The 23,265-nt window shown below is 39.7% G+C and overlaps 1 protein-coding gene across 7 annotated transcripts in view; it reads right to left on the bottom strand.

Annotated features, from left to right (window-relative positions):
* Positions 1 to 23,265, bottom strand: part of SDK1 (sidekick cell adhesion molecule 1) — a 388,222-nt gene that overhangs the window by 186,625 nt on the left and 178,332 nt on the right. For all 7 annotated transcript variants that reach the window (XM_032125651.1, XM_032125653.1, XM_032125655.1 and 4 more), the window contains one exon: positions 19,004 to 19,137. In XM_032125651.1, the coding sequence (XP_031981542.1) occupies positions 19,004 to 19,137 (134 nt within the window). The remainder of the gene's footprint in view (positions 1 to 19,003; positions 19,138 to 23,265) is intronic.

Here is a 23,265-nt window from a genome sequence, read left to right as displayed (position 1 = left end):
AATATTTATTACAACATAAAAAAATGTCAAACATGGACGGGTTCTAACTTTGAACAAAACAATTCTTGAGCCAAACTGATCCTCATTACAAGGCTCCTTCACATCGCCAGACATCACTTTAATCCAAGGCCACACTTTCCCTGCCAGATACAGTTTCCAGGTTACTTTACTTTTATATCAGAAAGCAGAAACCCAAGAACATCAGTCAGTCCCAAATAAGCTCCTTTTTACAAAAACATCCAAAATGTTTGACAATTCTTGTGGACTCTTCTGCAGTATTTTATCGAGCAAAGAGAGTCTTTAAAATAAATCTATTTCCTTTCATAGCAGCCCATAAATACTTCTCTATATAATGCTTTGGATATACCTGGCTATACACAAGGGACTCAAAGGGTTTGATAATAATTTATTAATTTTATTTTTAAATCCAGCCATCTGGAGCTACAAACACATTTAAGTGAATTACATAATAAGACCAATATCTAATCCTCCCATGCCTGCCCAGAGAGCTCCATCATCCAAAAACCCAACTCATCCATAATCCTAAAGCTGTAACATTCTGTTGCTCTCAATTTTTGTCCCAGGTGCATGAAAAAGCCCACATTTGAATTGCTTTAAGTTTTTGCTTTTAATTCATAATCGACCTATATGTTTACCTTGAAAAATATGTGGTATAGTCCAATAAGGAACAAAATAAATAAAAATCACGTTTTGGAAGTGAGGAAACAAGGAAGAGGAAGAAGACCTGCCAAAGATACTTTCCTATGTCTGAGAAGAGTTTCAGGTCTCTCACCTCAAACCTTCTCAGAAACACCTCTGGCCTCAACATCTTCCCATGCCCTGGTGGAGAGTGAGGTTTCTTTAGAAATTATGGAGTACCCAGGTACCCAAGGTGGCCCAAAACAATGTCTGCTCACTGTCTGACCATAGATGAAAATGAATGCCAAAAAGAGGAGACAGCATTTTAGCAACACCTGTTTTTCTAGAGAAGTTCTCACAGTTCTAAGGAAGGAAGTTTGATCCACTTTAGAATAGAGTTCTTCACCTGTGTATTCTTGAAGCCAAAAATCTGAACCAGCTGGAAGTGAAAGATTTAAAATTTAGTTTTCAACATTAGTTGATTAAAGACTTGATCTTCCAAAGAAAATTGTATGATGAGAGCATTGGTCTCCAGTTTATCCCCAGAGTCTGGGGGAGCTGACAGAAAGAGATCAGGATAATTTCAGGATTCTCTCAAAGCTTGAGTTAATAAAGACCGGGTCACTTCCAAATGTCACCATCTCTTCATGCAACAAGCACCACTGGAGTTCTAAGATAAAAATACTCCCAGCTCAAAGGTTTTGCAAGTTGATATTATCCCTACCAGAAAAATCACTTTGGAGCTTAGAGAGTAATGAAACACCTTTCAAAAGCAACTTAAGAACAGAGGAGGCAATAGCAGGGAAAACAACCTTGTTCTCAGCCAAGAGGCTGTTTTCAATAAATAAAACAAACAGCAGAACAAACCCTATTGCACAGAGAATGACCTTTCAGCGAGTCTAACCTTAGTTCAGAGTAAAGGAAATTGAAGTCTCTGGTACTGATGCAGGCAAGAGGATCTTGTGCTGGCAGCAAGAATTCCTGTTACTGGTTTACTTCTGACCTTTTGTATCCAGTAGGAGAAGAAAGGAGAGAGAAGGGAGCCCATCTGGATTTCCTGTAGACAAGATGCCTGTTCATATACATCATGACCCAGCTGGTAAATAAAGAAACCTTGGCAAGTGGTGGTAAGCAAAAATATGTCTGGCTGATATGATTTCACCAGAAGAGGCAGCAGCTCTGAATAAAGTCCCCATTCTCAATAATCTGCTCGTTGTCTCTGGGGGAAATCAGATTTAACATTTATTTGCCCTTTGGTTACCAGAGGAGCAGACAGACTGCAGACTGTCCTTTTCCCCAAGCCATTAGAAAAGTGGCCTTTCAAAGCTGGTTTCTCTAAGAAACTTTCATCTCTTTAGATGACATTTCTCAAATCCTGCCTGTTCATTAACACAGGACTGGAAGTTGGCCCTGGCAGAAGATCCCTCCTTCCAACCAGTTCATTGTCTATTGCAATTTACTCCCTTCCTTGAACTATGTGCTCTGGACATTTCTTCAGCTCCTTCAACACCTCAGCCTGTGTGAAACACTACTGCAGCCACCCTGCTCACATAGATCCTTTCCATCAACAATTCCTGAATCCTATGAGAAATTATAGTTATGAAGAAGTGGAGGAATTCTTAGAACGTTTTCAAGATAGCTGTGATCAGTAAGAGTTCCAGGTCAACGACCCAAAAGAATTCACAATGAATACATCCCTGGAGAAACTCAATTTTTAAAACTAAGATTCCTCAGTCCCTGTATTTCCTGTATTAAGAACCTGCATGGAAAACTGCTAGAATAACATGAACTCCCTTCTTCACAGAACAATTCCTCTCAAATATTTACCCTAATGGTGCAACACCTAACAGGGGCTTTGGATGACACTAAGATAAGAATGTTACTACAGGCACAGTACAGCCAACTCTCTTTTCATGATAAATCCACATCACCTTCATAATGGTCCTGGGTACTTTTGCAAACCCATGGCAACACCCGTGCTGCTGAGTGGTCTGAGAACAATGCACATCTGCACTGTGCATCCAAACCAGGTTATAGCCTGAACTGGCTCAGTCCTTCAAGTACACCAAGAAATTCTTCCCTGTGAGGGTGGGGAGGCCCTGGCACAGGTTGCCCTGAGAAGCTGTGGCTGCCCCTGGATCCCTGGAAGTGTCCAAGGCCAGGTTGGATGGGGCTTGGAGCAGCCTGGGATAGTGGAAGGTGTCCCTGCCCATGGCAGGGGGTGGAACCGGATGATCTTTAAGGTCCTTTCTAACCCAAACCATTCTGTGATTCTATGATGAGGCAGCTTTATCTCTTGCTGCTTAAATAAAGTTCATTTTTCTTAACATGACAGTTTTAATCTCATTCAACTGAAAATTCTGTTCAACAGTATTTAATAAACCCAGTACTACCCAGAGACACATATACTACATAGAAATGATACCATTTATAGGAGTAAGTTATATGGCACATTTCTCAGAGTCAGTGATTTGTGACAGGCTTGTTTACTACTCATTAATAAAAAATAAAGGCATTGCTCCTGCTGGATACTACTAAGGTTTCTTGTTTACTTTCCCTTCCAATTACTGTAATTGACCTATAACTCACTGGAGTTCTGGGCATTTATTCTAAACTTTGCACAGAATGCAGCAACAATCCTTCAGTGTGGCAGCTAAATATATCAGGATTAACATTCTGCTAAATATTCCAAGAGAAATTACACTAGTGTTGTAAGCTGGGGGTTTATGAGAGGTTTTATGCAATTTGTGGATTCTGATCACATCTGGGACAATATTAAAGGGCAAGGAAAGGTCTATCACAAATCTGTGTTTATCTCTCTGCTAAGCTGAAAATAAAAATCCGACCAAATCTGAAAGTCTGGTTTGGGAAAGAATTATGTAGTAGTTTGCTGTATTTCCGTAAGTTTATCTCATTTGATGTCAAGCAAAAAACCAATAACTTGAAGTAATTCTGCGTGGTACAACCACAGGGTAATGAGACCATTTGATCACACAGGGATGCTCTTCCATCCCCGCTTTCTGCAGTTTGTTCTCATATGGGAACTTAAACATCACTTCCTGCCTTCTAGAAAGATTTCTTTTTTTGATCACCAGATATAAGGACCTGAGATGTGCTTCAACAGATCTGTAGATGAGATTGTCTTGAAAATCCAAACTAATTTTAAGCACAGGTTGCAAAAATCCTCTCAGCACTAGGACTTGCAGGGTGCACCACACAGCTGTTGGGAAACAGCCTCCAAAGCTCCACAGCCAGAACTTGTTTGACAGCTGTGGATTACAAACCTCTTCCAAAACTGGCCTAGCAAACATCTACACTGCACCCTGCAACCCCTTGGCAATTTAGTAGCTGCCTCAAATTGTTTTTCAAAGCAGATTTCTCCCTTTGCATGGCATTGGAATAAATACAAACTCTTCTAATTCAGTAATCAGGACAGATAATTACATCCCCTTAATTGTTTTCTTTTTCCAGCTTAGGTTCTTGTTGATGGGAGATGGTAAAATTAGTCCACGAGCCATCTGAAGTTTGCCACTTGCTGATTAAAGCCTTAATTGATTCAGAATGTTTTACAAATCAATCTCTGAATTACTTCGGGATCATGGTAGCATATTGTAAAAATGAATTCAAATGCACACACTCCCCTTGTGAATGAGAATCACATTCCCATAAATCCTTAACTGCATAAACAACTTGGTTATGTTGTTTCAAAATTCACTGTTTGACAAATTCAGAGGAAAACAGCAAAATGAAAATTGCCTAAAATACAACCTGCTGTGACTTACAGAGGATTCTTATTTCTTCTTAAGCTTACTTTGCAATTTTTGAAAAGATTGCAATGATACAATCTTGAGGGGGAAAAAAAAGTATAAAATAAAACTGTCCCCATCTTCTGCAAACTCATAAAACTGATCTACAACCCGATGCATTCCGAGCCAGATGTGTTTTTCTGATTCAATGCACTCCTTCCCTCAGTCAGGATCCACACTTTTCACTGAGATTTTATATTCCCTATCATGCAGTTCTGGTAAGCTTTGCACATTCCTAGAGACTGCTACCCAGGATTTCCTTCTGAAACAGATTTTAAAGTTCTCTTGGTGATCAAGGATGAAAAGCAGAGGTATCTTACATTGTTCTTAAGGTCTCATCAAAAGGAGCAACTCCGGCTGTAAGGATAAACCCTTCCCTTCCCAGTGCTGAATTTGCAGAGGTCGGAGTGAGCATTAGGCAACTTTGATGTCTCTCTTCACCCAGAATTGATCATTCAATTCAGCTCACCTTTGTCTCGGTCTAACCACAGGCTCACTACACTTGTGGACATGGGGACCACTTAAAACACACCACTGTGCCCTTAAAAAGGGAAAACGAGGGGCTTCTGTCCTGTATTTCAAAAGCTGACAGATTTCACAAAGCATCCTATTTTTTACAACACACACTGTCTTACAAAAACTGTGTTTCCCCTTGTTTTTGTAATAGCTGTGTCTGACAAACAATTGGATGCTGAAGTGAGCTGGATTGGAGAGCTTTTCAATACTGGTCAGTGTTTTTCCAGGGACCATTTCCTCTGGAGGCAGAAGAGTGGGCAGCACAGTTGGTGTTTGCTGTTTGCACTCATGGACAGAACTTTCTACAGATCACACACCTTTATGCCTCACCACAAAGGTTAAATTTACTTTGGAAAATTCTTATTAAAAGATGCAACTGACAAACTTCTATGCCACAAATATTACTCAGGTAATTCGTATTCACGTCTGATGAATATTTAAAGAACACCACTCAGTTAAGGATAAGGATTTATGACAAACACACCATCTCCAGCATTAACACACAAATGAGGTTTGTGCTCCCTGTTCCGCTGCTGTGCTGTGCCATGAAGCATCTGTAAATATGGTATTAAGTTACTAAAAAGTCATCAAAGTTGTTTGTGACATTGTGAAGTGAAACTGAAATCAAGTACCTGAGTCACACAAACTAAACATGGACTCGTTAAAACCCAGACTTTTAAAAATTGCAATAAAGTCTTGTCAGCTGACTTCACAAGCCTCCACTTGAAATACACAGAAAATAGCTTTATTACTTTAAAAGTAGTAAAACGCAGTTCTCAAAGGAAGTTGCCTTAAGGAACCAGCATGTGCAAAGGCTGCAGGAAAACAGCTTGGTCATTATTCACAGTAAACCCCTAACTTGTATGTTTTAAGTCTCACAACTCAGAAATATTTTGACAAAATTAAAAACACCTCCTCTTGTATGTGCAGTGAAAGAACAAACCAAGAAAAACACTATCTACCTGCATCTGCTAGCCATAAACTGGAGATAAACAGTGTTACTGCACCCCTCTCACAGCTGCCACAGCCTCATGCTGCCACACTAATTAGAGGTCTGTTACTGCTTCCATTACAAACATGCTCTGAAAGCATTTGTAACAGCCTTGTAAAAAAAGATTTATCTGTGAATTTTAAGAATTCCACTGCTTTCTCCACCTTTAAATCATCCAAAAAAGCTCTCCTCAAGTAGCCTAGCTGACTGCAGTGACACCGTTACACGCTACAACAAAAATGCACAACCACGCCAGAGTTGTTTGTTCAAAATGAATTCTGCATTATGCTCAGCAACTCAGCAGTCACTACTGAGTCCTAAAAGATCTGCCAGATTCCATATTTCACCCCATTAGCCTCGGATGTGCAAATCCTCCTGTTCAGCCGTGGACACACAGAGCTGCCAGCCACAATTTAATCAGAGTCTTCCTCTCCTCACCACCTCCAGAGCAGGGCTGTGTCTGCTGATGATACCATGGCCTACAGGACTACTTTTAAAAGCACCCCAGGCCCTCCAAGTTAAAACACACCACATCAATCACATGAAAGAAGTGATCAATATCCTCTCCCCCAAAAGCAAGTGGCAACTCTTAATCCAAACTCTATTAAGATGCTTTCAATATTAAACAGCCTGGACCCACTGGCTGTGGTTACATGTCACACAAAACACTTCTTGAGTTAAAATTTAGAGAAGAGTTAAACTTAAATGTCATCTTGAGGATGCCTTACTCTAATTCAGTGCTTCTTTCAGTAGAAAAAATCCTCCTCATCTTTAATTCCCCGTAACATCTTGGGCATTGGCTATTTGCATTCCTTGTCTTTCCACAGTTAATGGGAAGTGTTGAACATCTGGTTAAACCTCCTTTCCCTTAAAAAACCACACCTGTTGCACTGACAGGCAATCAACCAAGCAATCAAGTTGAACAATTTTTAGAAAAGCTTTTAAAATACTTGCACAGTACAAAAAGTTTATTAAAATACTAGCAAGGTACAGATGCTTTTGTCACAGAGGTCACAGACCAGCTCCTAAGGTAACAAGGTTAGAAATCCATGTAATTATAGTGGAATGAGCAGAAATCTCTATCACTAAATTTACCAAGGGAATACCCATAAGTGAAAGAATATTAATTCATATGAAGAATCAATATGCAACCAAACCACTGACATTACAATGACCACAAAATTCAGGTAAGCAGAAATACTGTCTGAAGGGGAAAGTGCGCTTCGAATGATTAAAAAAAATGATCCCTGTTGCACCAAAGATAATAAATAATAATTGCAAAGCACATTTATATAAATCTTCACAATCAATCCCATGGTGTTTTACAGTTTAAGAGCAGATTAGATAGGTCAGCATGATGTTTGAGATCAATACAATAATAATGTATTGAAGTATAAGCAACCATACCAAATTCCATTTGAAAGCATGAAATTGGTCCAGAAGTGATGAGTCCATAATCACAATATGCACAAGAAAACCAGCACTCAGGCTCCAAGTTCACAAGCTATTTAGACATATGTGAAAGCACTCTGCACTTATACTGAAATTAAGTCAGCAGGGCTCAAAATGAAGACACTTGTTTTTCAGTTTTCTTTATCTCTGTTTGCATCTGAAGTTTCCAGTTTAAATCATAAAACAAAATGAACCTTACCTTTTTTATCTAAAAAAGAACTCCAGTATAACCTTTACCTTGTGAGATGAAGATCACCAAATGAAATTAAGTCACTTTACAGTATTTCTTGGCCTTGTTCCAGGGCCATGTGGTAAAGAAACATTTGTCATAATCACTTACAATTTGGGAAGGAACAGGAAAAGATTGCTGTTAATGACAGCACTGCCTGGCACAGGGGATTCTGCAGAGCCATCACTGCTCAGTGACAACAGCCATGGATCTGGGGTAAAGTTCTGCATAAAAGAGGAGTGAGATGCACTGAGTTCTCTGCACAGAGGAATTCACAGCCTAGGAAAAGGAGATATTTAGTTCCACCTCCTTTAATACAGTACACCCACTTGAATTCTCTTGCTTGCTGGGATTTTTTGGTTGGTTGGATGGGCTGGGGGGGTCAGATGAGCATAGCATGCCTGCAAGAGCCTCTTTTCATGCCATTATCCTCAGCATATTCACTTTTTGGTTTCATGGGCCTTTTTAGCTTGCTTTTAATGACTTGATTTAATATTCATAATCACCTTGAAAAGGCCATCTGCAATTTAATCACTCACTACCAATTACTTTCTTTAATAGCTCTGACAGTATCACTCACAGATACCTGATAAATCCACAAGGATGGCTGAAGGCAGCACAGACTTTGCAGTTTCTTTCCCAGCATTTGCAGAAGGTACAGCACTGCTGGCTTTTTAAGCCTTCACCAAGTCTCTACTAAGTCAGGTTTATGAGCAGATCAAAACGCAGCCACATGGACTGAAAAAGCAAAATTTTCTTTTTATCCCTCCTTAGTGCATAAGGAATGAGCAGGGAATAAAAAAGAACCACCAGACACAACTACTCTGTTCTTCCTTCTTTATCCAACACATTTTCCACTGCAATATTTTCCCTACACACAAACAGCAGAAGCTACTCATCCTCAACTTGTAGAGATACTTAACAACAAACACAGCCAGACAAAATTTAGTAACGATTTTGCACAAATAGGGCCTTGGAGACCAGGACACTGTGTGCATTTTCCTGGTTGCTGTGCTCCATTCTTACCACAGAAAGCTTGCAGTCCTTTAAAGACATGCTACTTAACAATGATGTTCTCCAGTATTAGAGGAGCTGTAAAACTTTACTCCCACATTCCATAACTAGAATGATTTATTCACCTTCAAAAATAATCCATAATCCCAAACTCTGCCTTTAAGGGCTTGAAAATGTTGACAAAAGTCTGCACATGAAAAGAAAACTGCATTTCCATCACCTTATAGCACAGTCTGTAGGGAAAAAAAAAATCAAATTTTGGATTGCTCCAATGTCTTAAAACCACTCCCCAGCTGCACACAACAATATGTGAAACTGCTCAGTACAAAACCAAAGGATAACAAACATCCTGGATTGGCAATTTACAGCTCCCACAGTACAGCCACGGGGACAGGAAATCAATGCAGCTTTTACATACATCAGGTGAAGCAACCCAGGTTACAGCCAGGTCTGAGTTTCTCTTCCTGTTACAAATGGGGTAGGAAGGACCAATTATTCTAAATTACTTTAAAATTCATAGCAAGTCCTTACTAAAATCTAAAAAGAATATTTATGGCTGTACAGATGACCTTTAATCTTGCCTGTCCTGGCTTTCCAGTGCTTGCAGTTCTAATCACTATTTTTCCATTTTTTTTCCATACCCAAGCTGTTGTCTGCACTCCCACAATTACTTGGACAAATCACGTCTATCTGGCAGAAGGATGAGAGAGACATCCGAGGGTTTTCCATTCTTATTCAATTTTCCTGCTTTATGATGTATATTGAGAAGAAATTAAAAACATCTTTAATATGAAGAGCTTTAAAAATTATAACCCTCAAGCAACCATATGTCTGTGAAAGCTGGAGACAAAAATTAGCTTTTGTGAAGACAGTGGGAGGGCAGCTCTGCAGACCTTCGGCACGTGCGAGAATCTTCAGGATATATTTAGGCTTTTGCAGTAACTCAGTGCAGAACATACTCTACTAAACATCTGTTTTGACCATATTTACTATTCCTTATCTATATTGTTTAGAAGCTATTTCAAGCTTGCCTAACACAACAGTTTAAAGAATACTATTGAATAGTTCCTAAATTGTTTCTTTTACAAATATAAAAGTCCTTCTCCTATGATTAGAAAAACAAACCCAAACACCCTCCAGGCTGCAAATTTGTCCAGTTCATAATAAATAAAACACTTGTCACTGTTTTTCTAAGCAAGAGCTTGGTATCTCTTTACTCTCACTCACAGACCATCCAGGACAGCTTGTCTCACTGCAGACCAAGACAGAGCTGTCACAGCCATAGATCAGAGAATCATTGATTATCCTGAGTTGAAAGAGACCCACAAGGATCACCAAAGTCCAGTTCTTGGATGTTTTTCTTTAAATGGGGGTTGGTTGGTTGGTTGTTTTGCCTCAAAATAGCAAATTTAATCTCAAGCTCACTTCAGTAAATTACAGGGTCTTTCTCAGTAAAAATCACCTTCAGAAAGGGTTTGGCAACTTAAAATAAATGAGAATTATATTTTAAAAACATCCCACTGTGTAAAGATGAGAATCAAACCAAAATACTTCAAGTCAGCTCCTTGGAAAACTCCAGGAGTTTGGCACAGCAGAAAGGGACTTATAAGAAACCAGGAGTTAGTGTTCAAAAGGGGTAAATTGATACACCAGTCTCCAGTAGCCATTCCTTCTAAAGCTTCAGCATTATGATCCTTACAGGAACTGAAATGCAAAGCCCTTTACAAATTCCTACAAATCACTGGGCTTCTGTCTGCTCTGGGAGTTTTTAGACAGCGCAGTTGGATCTGGGGTGTACAAGATAAAGAAATAAATAGTTCCAGGGAAAAGACTCTCTGCCAGACTGACAGGCCCAGGAAGCTGCCAACACTGAATGTTGTTTGACTTAAATCTTCTCAGTTTTATGATTTCTATTACTGTTATTATATTATTCATGTATATACTCGTTTTTATGGCATTATCAGTATGTATTAAAAAGCTTTTCCAAGATCCCACAGTAGTGCTTAAGCTTACAAGTATGGACAGGAGCTACTACTCTCATGCCAACAATTAGAACTAATCATGAGCACAAAGTACTTACACAAGAGTGAGAAAATTAGTTCACTTATCACTCTAGTGAAATTGAAAAGAGAAACTAAATAGAAATATGTTCATGATAGAACGTGGTTAAATTGAAATTGGATTATACTATCAGTTTTACCCTTTCTGCCCATGAAAGATGATTCAATCTCGAGTAACCAACATCATCTTTTTATGTCTGATCAAAACAATGCTTATTTCAACAGCTCCCTTTCATCTTATTCCACTCTGAAGTATTAGTACAAGATTGACTAGAGAAAAGCACAGATCAAAAATGATACTTTCTTTGCAAATTCTACAGTATTATTTAAAAACACTGTAGGTGGACCAATGAGATTGAAAAGTCTGTCTGTTGAACCAGCAATACTTTTCTGTCTAGAAAAGTTTTCTGGCATTTCTCTTCTGCTGATCTTCCAACAAATCATCACAGTTTGTTCAAGATGGCATTTTCCTGGATGGCATGTATAATTGATGGGTGTCACATTTTATAAAATGATCGCAAGGTAAATTCAATTTTGCCATTTCCTTGTTTGTGTCCTCTAAGAATCCCTTATCTCCACATATCAATTACCAAGCAGTGACAGAGATAGGATACAAATCACTCCAATGAATGTAATAGCAAAAGTGATTAGAGATAGGGAGAGATTAATTGCACGTGTCAGATATAAATAAAGGGTTTAGGAGACAACCCAGGATTTGGAGCCTCTGTGTGTGTGTACATTCCAGATCTCTCACAGACACTATAACCACCCCCCCCACACCTTATAAACAGACAAGTGTAACAAGAAGCCATGTTAAAATAATAAGTTTGATTATAGAAACCTCAGCATTTGCCATTTTTTCACAGCAACATGCATAATGTATGTGCATCTGCTGAGGGAACAGACACTCAGTTCTCGTGCAGTTCTGTAGTTTCGCCAGCCACTGAGGAGTCCCCATAACAACAGGGTTGTTCTGTTGCACTTGGGAGAAAAGGAAATAACTATTCTTCCCATAAACCATGCATTTAAAGCTTCATTACATTTGTTGATGTGATATGATGAAAATTAAGTGCCAGATATTGGAACAGGTTTTATGCTGATTTAGGCTGTTTAAGTTCTCTTTAATAGTAAGACTGAAATAATCTTACAGAAAGTTCATTTTATCATCTTTCCAGATCAAAAGCCACCAGCAGAGGATACCCTGCTTGCCTGGGGCAGAGGCTGCAGCAGATGTACCATGTGTGGCACTAAGTTTTATCAAAAATAGTCCAGAGGAAGATGAAACTGGAGACCAAAGAATATGTCTACTATTTATCAGGAAGAGCACCGATAGAATATTTGGAACCCCCCTTACCCCCTTCCGCCCAGAAAAAGCTTGAGCTGCCACAGAGGTTTCTTTGCTAAACTGCAGGAATAATAAAGGTGAGCTATCTATCATTTTAACCACAGATTTCCTTCTCTGTCACTACAGTTAAAAGTGAGCAAAGTTTTCCTTTAAGTAGAAGAAAGGTAGAGAATTATGGAAGAGACCTGGCTGATGCTTTAGAAAAAGCTAACAGTGAAATTTGGAGTCCAAGAAGGCTGATAAATCCTGAACATCATCTGTTACTTCTTTGTAATGCATATAAAATCAGTCTACACTGCAGTACAGTGTCACTTTTGCAGTAGATAATAGGGTAAAGCACTGAGAATATCAGCCTCCACTGAAACTCCTAGCTCTGGATAAAGCTTAAACTAACATTTGTTCCAATACATCAAACCCAAATCTTTAACGCTAACTCAATTTAGTCCTTTTTCTTACATTAAAATGTGTTTGACTTAAATGCACACATACATCTCAAAGGCATGGTTAAGTCACACTCTATTCTTAAAATAAGAAAAAAGATCCCCATTTAAAATGTATGTCCTTGAGAATAGAGCAAGATTAGAAAAAAAGCACTTTGACAGTATTTGACCAGGGTATTCAAGATGGCTTTTACACAGAATATGTCCTTAGGGTTGAGTGTTAAACCCCAAACACTTCTACAGTCTCCTTCAAATTAACATTTTGGATAACAGAGGATTGTGAAGCATCAGTCAAATGTTAAGTGCCACTCAAAGCCAAAGGCTCGCATTTACTCATGGAACCCCACCACGATATCCTTCCTGGAAATCCTGCTTGACAAAGAGAGAGCAAAACCTTTAAGAAAATGGGAAAGAAATGTGATCCTTTCAAAGAATGACTTAAAACCAGTGCACAGAGGTTTGAGCTGTGCTATGTTGGACTTCCCCAGTATTTGGTCACAGCCTCAGGCAACCAGGTACAGTCATGGCACAGAAATGCAATTTCATCTCATCCCATATTCCTTCTTTTTCCCTCACCAAAATAACCAAAAAGTAAAAGCAGCATCATAGAAGCACTAAATTCACCACCACAGCACTGACCCAGAGGGGCTAAAAGAAGCCAGTTCTCTTGGCATGAACTAAAACCAGTTTGACAAGTCTATAGAGCTTGTGTGAATTTGACGTCAGAACAGAAATATCTGTTCCCTGGGGGTGCCAGCCCATTCCTTTTTTCCTGCCTACACCTGAAAGCTGGGACTGGCTATGAAAAATTCATGCCTTTTGTGCTTCAAACATACCCATGAAGGATCCTCAGCATCTGCTGACTTGAACGAACCCTGATGGTTAATATGAAAAATCATGTTAGTGAAATGCTCTCTTCCAGAGAGGAGAATGTCTGCTCAGAATCTTCTGAAAACTTATCTTCTTACCACACCTGACAGAAGGATGTCAAGAGGAACATCCTATCAAACACACCGACAGGTAACAGGCCACTTTCCCCCCCACCTCTTTCTTTCCTGACATCATAAAGAATATTTCATTCTTACAGACACTAAAAGTGACCCAAATGTCCTGTGCAATCTTGAGAGCTTTCCTTTACAGCAGAAAACCAACCAAACAAGAACTTTGTGTAAATTCAGTCCCTGTGAGCCTGAAATGGGACTTTTGCCTTCTGTAAAATTTATGCCTTGATACATTAAGTTGAAGAACAAAATGGGCACCAAGCTGGGACAAACAGGGTCTATTTAGCCTCATGTCAATGTCTGCCATAACAGAATAAAATTCTTCTGGTCATGAGTGGAGGTTGGGCAGAACAACATGACACTCTCATACTTTAACTTAATTGCAAGGCAACCAAGCCAGGAGTTTAATTTTCAGTCCCCAACTTTTTCTTTCTCTATTTTATTTTTTTTTAAGCATTGCCGGTGCCCAAGGGAAAAATTTATCTTCGTTAAATGATAATTGGCTTTATTATCTTTGACTCTTCAGAAATGCTGGCTGGCAAGGTTTTTAAAATTTTCATCAATCTTGTTTTCTGTTTTCACAAAGCCTGCATCAGAAAATGACATCAGGCTGCAGAACACTCTGTATCTCCTGGTGTTACCAATAGGTCTGGAGACTATCTAATTTACTAATAAATCTATTGGAATGACATGCATCTCAATATTTCACAGCTTAACAAGGAAGTGCAGGAGCAAGGCCCTGAATTGCAGTTCCGGACGATTAGCGCCGCAAAACCAATTGAAGCAGGAGCATCTAAACTGTCACAACAGCTTACACACACCCACCTCCTGCAAACCAGCCATTTAAATCATTTACTGAGGCCCACATTTTTCATAAAATGCTTCAACTGGACTCAGAAAAAGACAAACACGCCCTTAAAAGTTTCCAGGAGTGGGCCAGTGGTGCTCACAGAAAGCATTGCACTCAAGTCAGTAATGGAAATACCTCACCAGGGCTTTGCCAGCTTCTTCCCAAGTGGCTCCAGAGTCTGGCCTTGGCATCATATCATAAAGTGGAAGGACATGGATTGAGTATCCTGCAGGGAGTAGCTCAGCCAGCTCCTCACAGCAATAAAAAGCTCCCTATGAATCTTTCTTTTTTCCCCCCATTTCCAATAAACCCACTTAAACTCTTGACTTACATACTAAAATCTCTCATGGTTTCATTAAGAAGCTCTAAATGTCCCTGCTCCCTCCCTCTTTACCCTCAAAAAACCTTCATGCAAAAGTAGCACAGCCAACAGCAAAGTACCATGTACTAATTTTTTTTGTTTGCTTTGGTGTTTCTGGGGAGTTTTGGTTCATGGGGTTTGTCATTACTTTTGGAGATTTGGGGGTTTGAGTTTGTTTGGTTGAATTTTGTTTGTTTTTAAGCTCCATACTACAAGCAAAAGAGTTGTGATGCAGTTTCAGAGATATTTAGCTGTTACACTGAGAATGGCCTTCAAGGAAATAAGGGTTTATGATGGCCTTATTTGAATGAACACTTCGATCTTTAGGTGCCCTGCCAACACTGCTAAAACCAAAGAATGTCACTTTATTCCCTGACAAGCCACAATCCTTTGGATTAGACCTGACCATCTGTGCTGCAGGACATGTCTGGCTGTGGAAGAATAGGCACAGGAAAGAAAAAGCCAAAAGAATTAAGGATCTGTTTACGATACCATCATCAAACCTATTGCTCAATAGATGGAAACAGGAAAAAACCATTTAGGATTTTCCAACGCTTATTACTGAAGAACAGTATTTACATCCCAAAAGCTTGCACCAGCCCAGAGATAGATTAATTCTCACACCACTCCAATCAAGTTAGGAAGCTCCAGCAACGGGGTTTATACTGAAACCCTCCCCAGCACCAATAGTGAATTCTCAACAAGGAGTGAGTAATTTGAGTTAAAACCCAAAATGAGTGCTGTTACTATTTCCACTGCCAAACTCTCAACTTTCAGACTTTCTGATTTTCCAAGCCAAAATTTGTGTTATTTACATGAAAGCTTTGACATATGGTTAAAAAGAAAAAAAAAAGTGGCAGGATTTTCATTAGTGTAGTACACAGTTCAACTCATTTTAAGACATTTTAAATTTAGGACTAATTTATGACATCTCACACTAATTTCAGATGTGACGTTATTCCCAATATGCTGCCTGTTGGACATAATTTTTATTTCCCCAGAGCTTGTCACCTCAGAGATGATCTAATCCTCCTGAAGTCAGTGGAAACTAGTCCCCTTGAAAGAAACAACCATGGTTCTCAAGCACAACTGGGTGGGCCTCATGCTGTGTCACATTCAGACACATGGGTTTAGGGCAGGCATGTAGAACACAGGGGTTCAGCCAAGCTGGGGACTCAGCTGTTGAGAAAAACCACTGCTCAATATTTGGATCTGCTCACAGAGTGACCAAATCTACTGGGAAATAAATCTTTAATGCCTTTGCACCAAGGGCGTGTAAGGACCAGGCTGGCAGAGCGATGGGGACGCAGCGCGTACATGAAACGCCCAAATGTCCCCAAGAGCTGAGCATTCCCCTAAGCCCTGGCACTCTGCTGCCTTCATTTCCACATGTGGCCAACCTCAGAACATGGAGAAAAGCAAACCCAAGCACAGCCAAAGCAACTCTGACAAGCCTGCAGGCTTTCTCTTGGAGCTGTTTCCCAACTTCCCTGCATGTTTGCAGTCAGGGGCAATGGGTGGGTGTGAGACTTCACAGTGTTGGACTCGGTGAGCTGCAGTTTAGACTGACAAGAAACAAAATGTCTTTACTATTAATACTCAGCCCCATTAGAGAATTCAATGTGATTGGGGCTTTTAGACTGCTTTTGAAACATGTTCAGCATCCTCTAATCTCTTCACATCACATGTATCAAATACAGTTATTAATTGAAGGACAGTTCAGTGTATTTTCCAGGTGATGCTCAAACTCCATTTACCTTCAGCCACAATTCAACAGATGACTTTAATCTACAATATAAAGCCCTGTAACTCATCTTCTGCTCAGCTCAGAGCCAGACCTTTCTCCTGCTGTCAGCCTTGTACTTTGGAGCAGAACAGGACAGCTTACAGCTTTCTCAGCTGTTGGAATGATTCTGCAAATATGCTTTTCTTACAGGCTGAAGCAAATCTGACACCGGTCTCCTTCAAGGAATAACGAGCTGTGCATATCTAACACAGTTCTCAGTGAATGGCTGCCCTGGGAATTATCTATAGGGCTTTTTTCCTCCTGCCCTCAGTAACAGTGGCAGTGTGCACACTGAGTCATGCAGCAAGGTTGTACTCAATAATTAATATATCATCTACTTGCACAGAGATTGGCCATTCCACTTTACTTGGAGTTTATTGGATTTTGATTAAACTGTTTTTAAATTTTATACATGTCCTAATGGAAAATTACAAGTGTCATCCCTCCTAACAACCCATAAGATTCAGACAGTGACAAGTCAATGCAGTATCTTCCTCATCTGCGTTACCTTTAACAATCTGTTTCCAACCTCCTGCTTGAATTCTTTATTACTCTTCCAAAATATGTCATTTTTCTGCAACCATTCTCTGCATATTGCTTCAGGACTATATTTTTGCCCGATTTTTTTCTGTTACTGGACCAAAAATATTTATGTGATACATTACATAGAAATTAATAAGTTTAGTCCTCAGATCAAAGTTCAGAACAACCACGTAAATGCAATTTTCTTTACAGACTCCAATGCCTTACAGCCAGTGCCTTCCTTCAACACACACACACAGCCTTAATAACCCTGGCTATCAAGGTGTCAATTCACAAACCTCATTGGCTGACATTAATTCTAAAAGCAAATCCATTTTTGGCTTTCCATCTTGTCTCATGCTTCATTTTCTTTTATCCACTTTATCTTTCCTATTTGCCACATTCCAGGCAGACTTTGCATTCATGGTATCAAGTCTGTGAGCATTTTGGAGTGTTTTCTTTTCCATATGCCCATACTACTTTCTGCTTTGCATAACACTTGTTATGCATGCATGATCACAGACTATTTGTAGCATTAATTAAGACATGAAATTAAAGTGGGAAGTATGCTATTGGTCACATAATACAAACAACACAAATTTGCTTTAAAAATGAAATTACTAAAGTGTTAGCAAACCTCTTCATACTGTCAGAAATAATAATGTTTACAATCTACATGCCACAGTACAGCCAGAATTCACAAGTGGATTTGGAATATTATTTCCACTTCAGAAAGATACACATAAAACCCCTGAGCAGTTCATTTAGCTTAGATACTTGTCTGGAAGAAAACAGAGGTTTCTGTCTCCTGCTGCCTGTCAAACCTTCCAGCTGCTGCCCCCAGTGATCCCAGCCCCACTACCAGGGCTTCCTATCTTTGTCTAAGAATAGCTTTCCTTGAAATCCAATTAGAAATTTTAGCAGAAAAGTCACTGTTTCTTAGAAATTAAATGTTTCACAGGTCTGTAATGTTCTGGATGAATTTCTGACAAACACAAGCATAGTTCCAAAAGCTATTTCCCTAGAAACCCAGACTCCCAAGATTTGCTATTGTAAGGAAACAAGCCAACAGGGATTGTCCCAAATCTAATGGTACCCAAGATCAGGAGATCTGCAGCATCTCATCATGCCATTGACCTAGAGCTGAGTCCTGCATCTTTTAGAAGCCCAAATTATAAGGGCTGCCACTGCCATCAGTGACTTACTCCATCACCTCTTCCCTGTCTCTACAAGCAAAACGAGGAACCTCCCCTCTCCCACAGCACTATCACACTCCCTCTTCTCACTGCCACATAAATAATACCTTTATCAAGTGCCTCATACAAGGAGTCAAGCCATTCCACGTTTAGAATATTAATTTTTCATACAAACAGGTTTACTGGATGTTTTACAAGAGTTTGCACGTGCACATTTCTGCTGAACGTGCACCTTGGCAGACCCAGTGTGCAGGCATCTCCCTGACCCCGGTGCTCTGCTGCAAAACCCACTCATGGAATATCTCTGTAGTGGTGGTGTTAATACAACCTTTGTAATGTAAAATAATGAGTAACAACAATGAAATGCATGTTCCCTGGGACTCTGTGATAACTCCAGGTAAAAATAATGCCATAAACTGGGAATAGATTCATAAATAAATTTGCACTCAGAAGGATGACTTGTTTACTTAGGCACAATGGAAAACAACCCATTATAAACACCTGCATTAAAAAGAAATTATAATCACAACTTCACAATAAACAGTGAGGGTTATCATCATGTACCTGTCTCGCACAAAGTAAACCACCAGACAAAGGGCTTTGAGGGTGATTTGTGGAGGGCATCTCCTCCCTCTTTTGCACAAGGAGTTCAGCGTGCTCCAAACCAAGAAGCAAACACTGACCTCTTTTAAAGGTCCAATCCTTTGTTAGCAAGGCTTTTTATTAGGGCAGCCTTTGTGAGTCCTGTCTGCAGCCCCCGTGTGACAGCACATTCTCCACAATTTGGGTACTCACGTGCTACGCTGAGATGAATGAAGGGACTCGTCTTGTTCTCCCCGTTCTTTTCGTTGACTGCCTGGACATAGTAACCTCCTGCATCCACCACTGATGTCCCCAGGATCACCAGCTGGTTCTCCAGGGTGATGGCTCTGTTTAGGGAAGAGAGAGATCACTTTGAAGCCATCAGAAGAATGTTATCCACTAGGCAAAAACCATACAACCCTTCAAACTTGATAGCCTGATATGATATTCACTGATCATATAAATCAAGATGTTGCAGAATCAAAACCAGACCCATTTCAAACACATTTGCGGGAAATAAAGATCTCAGATGCCTCTAGGCCTTCTCTCTTTAGATCATGTAAGACGTTCATGGTGACACACAGAAAGAGCTACAACACGTAGAACTGGGACAGCTTAAATGGCAATAAGAAGTTATGCAAGGAACAGCAAATGACACCAGTGACCACCAGGCTGCAAACTGCATCTTTGTGGGGTGACGACAGTCCTGGCAATCATCAGGGTGCTGCAAAGCCAGATTTATTGAAAATCCTCTCAACAAGTGGAAGGCAGCCTGTTAAAGTGAAACTCAAGGAATAACACATAGTTCATTGAAGTAAGAAAGTAAAAATCAAAGGCAGCGGAACCTCCAAAGGTAAACTTTCTTAATTTATGGCATTGCCAATTATCACCTCATCAGAGACAATAACATGGGCTGTAACAGAGACCATCTGTGTGTGGAGAGGCAGGGAGGGCTCTTCTTTCATCCCAAAGCAGGTAGGACAGCATAACCCTGTAGGTAACTGGCAGGGGCCTGGAGGAGTCATAAATGTCTTTTTCTAACACAATTCTGTTCTTAGGGCTGCTGCACAACAAAGGTTCCTGTGAACTCCCTCACAGGCAGCATTACCCACTTGGCTACTTTACTTTTCACATGGATTAGATGACCTTTTCTTGACTATAAAAGATAAAGGATTAACCTAGAGAAAACATGTAAATATTCAAGGATTTGACTGACAGGCCACAGGAAGCTCCAAAACCAGTAAGATTAAAGCAAATGTAAATTTCCAGGGAAAACCCGTGGAGCAAAAATCTGACCTACTGCAGCCTGTGACAGGCACAGACTTGGAAATCTGAGGGTAAGGTTGGGAGGAGGAAATTCCCTTCACTTCTAATACTTAATGAGAAGCCATGCTGAGTTCAGCTGTGCTGTTAGACATATCACTGAGCATGAGAGTGAAACAACTTATAAAATTATTATACTGGAGGAACAAGCTCACACATCGATAGGCTCAGAAAGAGTCAGCACCGAGTGAAAGCATTTGTGCACTAATCAGTCAATAATAAACACCCCTGCATTCCATCCTCCTGTTTTGGCATGGGGTGGTTACCCTTAACTATAAACAGCTATTTTGCTCTGAAAAAGCGTTTAAAGGAACGGTGTAAATCACACATTCCCAGTGCAGCATAGTGGTTTTTATACATAGGGAGGGCATAAGAAATTATAGTGAGAACACAACCATGTTCAAAGCCAGACATTTCATTCATAACACTTTAATTTTCTGATGTGGATACAAAGGAACCTGAACTTCTGTAAAGCTATCATGGCATCAGAGAACCATTTAGGCTGGAAAAGATCTTTAAGATCTTTGAGTCCAACCATTCCCGCAGCACTGCCACGGTCACCACTGACCCATGTCCTCACGTGCCACATCCTCATGGCTTTTAAATCCCTCCAGGGATGGAGACTCCAGCACAGCCCTGGGCAGACTGTGGCAATGCTTGAGAATCCTTTTGGTGAAGAAATTTTCCCTGATATCCAACCTAAATCTTCCCTGGTGCAGGGAACTTTAGGCCATTTCTTCTTGTCCTGTTTGGGAACTGCAGAGAACAAAAAGGTCCCCCGAGCCTCCTCTTCTCCGGGCTGAGCCCCCCCAACTCCCTCAGCTGCTCCTCAGACTTCTACTCCAGACAATAATAAAAAAAACCTGCTGAAAAATGAAGCTAAATGTTCAGCTCTGAAATCAGTCATCACACATCACCTAAAGATCCTGTCTACAACATCTTCCTTAGCAATTTTTATTATAAAAGCTACTTAAAAAAAAAAAAAAAAAAATCACAGTATGGTTGGTTTTTTTTGGTTTTTTGTTTTATTCAATGAGACTATACTAGTTTAATTGATTTAGAAAATTAATCAAAGAAACTGTGATAGATTTACAGAGTGGGGATATAAAATACAATTAATAAGACATTTGATAGAGCAAATAAAGATAAAATTCCACTGCAGTGCTAATAATTGAATATTACAAGACAATTACATTTACACTCACTTCTACTTCAATTCTAAAGAAAGCAGTATTAGAAAGATTCTTTGAAAATACTGAAATATATTTCACGCTGCTTTGATTCCAGGTACAACTGCACCCAGAGTTTTAAAGGCAATCCTTGAATACCGCTGTGGTGGACACTTATTATCTGCATTAAATTGGCTGAAAATTTTGAGACTTAAACCATTAAACTCATTATATAATAATCAAGACCAAAGGAAATGAAAATGTATTTACTAAGGAAATTGTTGAAAATGAAGTGAGGGTTTTCATTATAATACAAATTTTTACTGGAGTGTGAACAAAATTTAACATTTGTGAGTGAAAAGTAAGTAAATTTTAGAAACTAATCTACATAAGCATAAAAGTTTGATATTAATTTGTATTTAAAAAAGGGTTAGAAGATAATACAACTCCTGAAGGCAGCTCTTAGGGGTCATCAATTACATGGTCAAAGTTAGATTAAAACTCCCCAAATGAGTTATTGATATCTTAATAGTTCTGTGAAAAATGGAGCGTCCTGGGTTCATTAAGTGCAGGCAGGTACGGAGCCAGCCAGGAGCCCTCCCAGGCTCTGGAGTTTTATTTAGATCACGCATGAGCCTCGTGCATCAGGAAAATCAATCAATCAGTCACATTTTAAGAACTCATTAATGCCAACATTTCTAAACCATCTGAAACTCCAGGGCCCAGCCCTTACCAGGGTTGCAACCACTTTCTGCACAGCAGCTGCACAGAGACTCTGAAAACTGGCTTAATGTGTTTTCCTGGGCTTATTGTTTGTTTTCATTGTCTGATATAACTTTTAAATTCTGACAGCACCACTCTGGTGTTCCAAGGAAAATCTGATTCCTGGGTGCTCAGTTTAGCAGCACATTTGATGAAGATGACTGCAGCAGATGGAGTGGACCTGTCAGTAATTCATACCGAGCACGGGACTCATGAAAAATATAAATATTACTTTTTTTGAAGCACTATCGAACTTAACTCAATCTAACATTTTCAAGACAGGAGCAACCAGCAAGCAAACTAAGCAGACTGATCCTCTGGGATTTCTTAAGTGTAGGAAAGGAGCATTTTAAAGCACACATTTTAATAGAAGAATGGTTGGATTTCTCTGGAGCTCAGCAGCAGCCAGGGCTGGCAGTGAGAGGTGGTTGTAACAGTGGATCCAGGGTTATCATATCCAAAAGCACCTCAGTGGCACCTTCACCACAAAAGCAAATGGAAACAGAACCAGACTGATCTCAAAGCAAAGGCGAGGGGGGCCTTTGATGACAAATTGTTTTTAAGAGACGCTGTTTAATTAAAGGTTGTGGACTTGAGGGGATGGGAAAAGGCAGCAGTGATGGACACAGATCATACAGCCCATTATTCTAAACATCAGAACATAGAACAGCACCTCCTGAGGTTTCCTCACTTCCACTCACTGCAGCCAGAATTGAGCACTTGGATACCTGGTCTAAGGTAAAGCATTCCTGCCCTTGGCACAGGAAATAGATCATCTTTATGGTCCCTTCCAACCCAAACTATTCCATGACTGTACAGACTGGAATTTTTAATTGCACCTTTTCAAGTTGTCCAAATACTATAAACTCTGCTGCAAATAATCTCTGAGCTTGATCTAGAGCTTATGGGAATTCTTCTGTTAAAATCAATGGAACATGAATCAGAATTTTAAAAGTGAAGATAACTTTTCAAAAGGGCCATTCTTACAGCCTTTAAGAGAAAGGTTTTGCAGTTAATGCTGCGAATGAACCCTTCAGTATCTCAAATAGGTGGATTTAGATTAATAATGTTTTTATGTGAAAATACCAAAATCTACTCTACAAGTAGATAATCCCCCAAAGTTAGATATTTGTTATGTTATTAGTCTACCAGATTACACAAAAAGTAGATAATACTGGGATATAAAAACATAAAATGAAAATCAGAGTAACCTGATTAGGC

This window comes from Corvus moneduloides, chromosome 16, assembly GCF_009650955.1.
Source record: "Corvus moneduloides isolate bCorMon1 chromosome 16, bCorMon1.pri, whole genome shotgun sequence".
In the NCBI taxonomy this organism is placed as follows: Eukaryota; Metazoa; Chordata; class Aves; order Passeriformes; family Corvidae; genus Corvus; species Corvus moneduloides.
Note: the sequence above shows the minus strand (reverse complement) of the source record. Positions and strands in the feature narration are given on the sequence as shown.